The following is a 2,957-nucleotide window of genomic DNA, read 5'->3' as shown; positions in this document are numbered from 1 at the left end:
CAGAAAATTATTAAGGGGAGCTTGGAGCATTCATGTGGTAACTCATTCTTCTTTTCCCAGTAATTCAGGATCAGAACAATATCTATTTAAATTCAAACATTGGTCATGTATTTCGTTGTGGCAAATGACTGTTTAAAACTCATTATAACAGGACAACTGACAGAAAATATGGATTTTCTGTTGTGGCATATGACACTAGTTCCATGGCAGATCTTCGATAATTTTATAGACTTGATTTTCAGTGAAACCAAATCGGGCACCCCAATCTAGACAAGGTCTTACATTTTATTGTCTGATCAAATTGGCATTTAACCGTGAGTGCAACGCCAATCCCATTTCGGTAAAGATTCCCCCGAATCCAAGCGCGAGTCCTTTATGCTTATGGTTGATTTTATGGGACCTTGCAGACCCTTTAGGCGTGGGGATCTTTGAGATAAACTAACCGGATTCCTGAACCAAACGCTGCTTGTTAGCTCGCTGTTGATGGATGATATAGGAGACAGGTAATGCTTATGAGGAGAGTTAATCTCGGAGCAGACATCTGAATTGATTGGTCTTAGTCTTGGTGAGCTCAGTGATCTAGCTTTTGCTTTGGCTGACTCAGTGGAAGCCATGTATGCAGGTATTACTGGAGAATCTGCGCAGGAAATATCTTCTCCAGTGGAATGTTGCTTCCTGTGATGAAATGATCTTTTTTGGGCGTAAACAGGAGAATCCGGCATTCCTGCTTGATGTTGTTTCTGTGAATATCTTAAATTGAATTGCCTGCCAGCAAGTTCATCTTTGTTTCTTGCATTTACAGGCAACATTCTATCCAAGTTTCCTAGGTCATCTCGTTTCGCCAGCTGGGCATCCACCCATTGCTCTAACCAATATCTTTGTCTTCCATATACCTTCTCGCGTTCTGATTCTGCAGACCTCTGGATATATATTGCCATATAATTAAATCTAAACGGTACGATTTCATGTTAAAACGACTTTGAGGGATTGAAACCTTAGCAACTGACCCGATGATTCATGTAGTATTCTTTTATCCTTTCTCTCTTGATAGCAGCTTCTCTCTTGCTCAAAAAGATGGCCTTGGACTTTTTCTTTGTCAATGTACTGTCGTCCCATCTTTTTTGGCTGTTTGAATCTATCTGCGATTTTGTAGAATATGCAGGTGATAATCAGACCATTTGTCATATGAACATGAAAAATAATTTGCTTGTTGAATTATACAAAGGATAAAAAGCGACTTCCTCAATCGCTTGGACCCCATGAATAAGGTAAATGAAAGGAAAGGGAAAAGAAAAAGACAAAAGAGAAACCAAATCAGGTATTGAACACAGTGAAAAGAAACAAGAAGAAGATAGGAAAGAAAATTTAGCTGATACCATGATCGTTTGGTTAAATTCTGTGTCCCTAGAATTATAATTTCACCATTTTAAGTGAACCTTACAACCCCTTTGTTTTGATTATAGCATACGAATAGAATGTAAATGAAACTTTAAGTAAAAAACTGTCTCCCCCTGTTGGTATCTTTATGCAATTACTTGTGCATTAAGAGACAAAGAAGTTTGGAGACTTACCTTGATGTCCTTTTCACCAAATTCCTGCAACTTGTATTCTTGACAGTGTAGACTATCCTTACTTCTTTCGCTTCTCTTTGAGCAGACTTCTGTCTGGATATTTACAATGGACTGCAGACACTTGAGGGTGTTCATGGCTTGCCGCCGAACAGCCCACCCTCGAATAAGAGCTTGAAGCTTAACTACTCCTCTGAGTGCTCGTAATGCTTTCCTTCCCTGTAAGCGCCATTAAAACGTGATAGAGGATTTCGTCACGTGTACATGAAAGTTATGCATGATTTCTTTGATTTTAATGCACTGGACCATACTTTTAGTTTGCCATGAATGGTGTCTTTGAACTATTAAAAAACTCTAATCTGGTGTTGAACTGGAATAAGTTTGTTCGTCTCGATATTTTTTTCCCTCACAAAAAACTTTAGCATGAACACCTGATCGAGCAGATAATCATTTTTTTTAAAAAAAAGAGAGAACATTATTGTGAAACATACGAGATAGCCTCGAAAAGCAGCTTGAATTCGGGTGGCAGCAAAATCTTGAATTGCCCTGTTGTGGTGTTGATAACGTAATTCTGGACTGTTGACATGGATATTAAATTCTGCAGATTCTTGATCTTGAATCCCCTGTCGGTGCGCATAATTAGTGTTCGTAGTGAGGCTCCTGATTTCAGCAGGCACCGTTGCAGCAAATTCACACTGTTCTGCATCTGCGTCACACGGTGACCTTTGTCTTGGTGCAGATAATGGGGCTAGTTGTTTCGTCTTCAGCAACTTGAGCATCCATTTCTTTCTCTTCTCCTTCTGAAAACATCTCAAGAAATCGAGACAATTCATTCTAGGTACACATCTAACCTAGTAAATTCATACAAATGATATGAGCATGTCCGTGCATCGTTTACCTTTTCAAATCTTGAATGTGTCTCTGAAATGAACAGCCTCTTAAACATACTGAACCAGCTCTTCTTCTTTGCCATCAATATTTAGATTTTTTAAAGCTTAGGAAAATGTAAATTATGAGCTATTCTGTTGCGAGAATGTTGAGTTGGAATACAAGATGCATATTTCTATGTAAACACTTCACACTAGAAAACACAGCACTAATAATTGATGGATTTTTCTCAGAGGACTATATATAAACAGAGTCAAGAATATTTGCTATCTTTTATCTTTTTCTTCAATAATTTAACATCCCATCTTTTCCTGATGAGTTCTACATGTGTTTAGCACATGGGCTTCTCTCCATAAAGTCAGAAACAATCAGCGATGAGGGGTCTTCATATTTGTGGAGAGAAACTATATATGCATCATATTATAAGAATCTTTTACTTTATAGAGTCACTGCACCTTGCCTACTTTCTTTTTTTTCCTTCTCAACTTGGGTATGTTGGGT

At 38.1% G+C, this 2,957-nt stretch overlaps 1 protein-coding gene across 1 annotated transcript; it reads right to left on the bottom strand.

Annotated features, from left to right (window-relative positions):
- On the bottom strand, window positions 1-2,957 carry LOC140984029 (protein IQ-DOMAIN 11-like). Its single transcript, XM_073451183.1, has 5 exons — window positions 2,467-2,957; window positions 2,060-2,368; window positions 1,572-1,787; window positions 1,008-1,139; window positions 1-920 (listed from the first exon to the last, which is right to left on the bottom strand). The coding sequence occupies exons 1-5, from the start codon at window positions 2,539-2,541 to the stop codon at window positions 309-311; spliced, it is 1,344 nt and encodes a 447-aa protein (XP_073307284.1). The 5' UTR covers window positions 2,542-2,957; the 3' UTR covers window positions 1-308.

This window comes from Primulina huaijiensis, chromosome 9 (genome assembly GCF_012295235.1).
Source record: "Primulina huaijiensis isolate GDHJ02 chromosome 9, ASM1229523v2, whole genome shotgun sequence".
NCBI lineage: Eukaryota > Viridiplantae > Streptophyta > Magnoliopsida > Lamiales > Gesneriaceae > Primulina > Primulina huaijiensis.
This window is presented reverse-complemented; position numbering and strand designations above follow the sequence as displayed.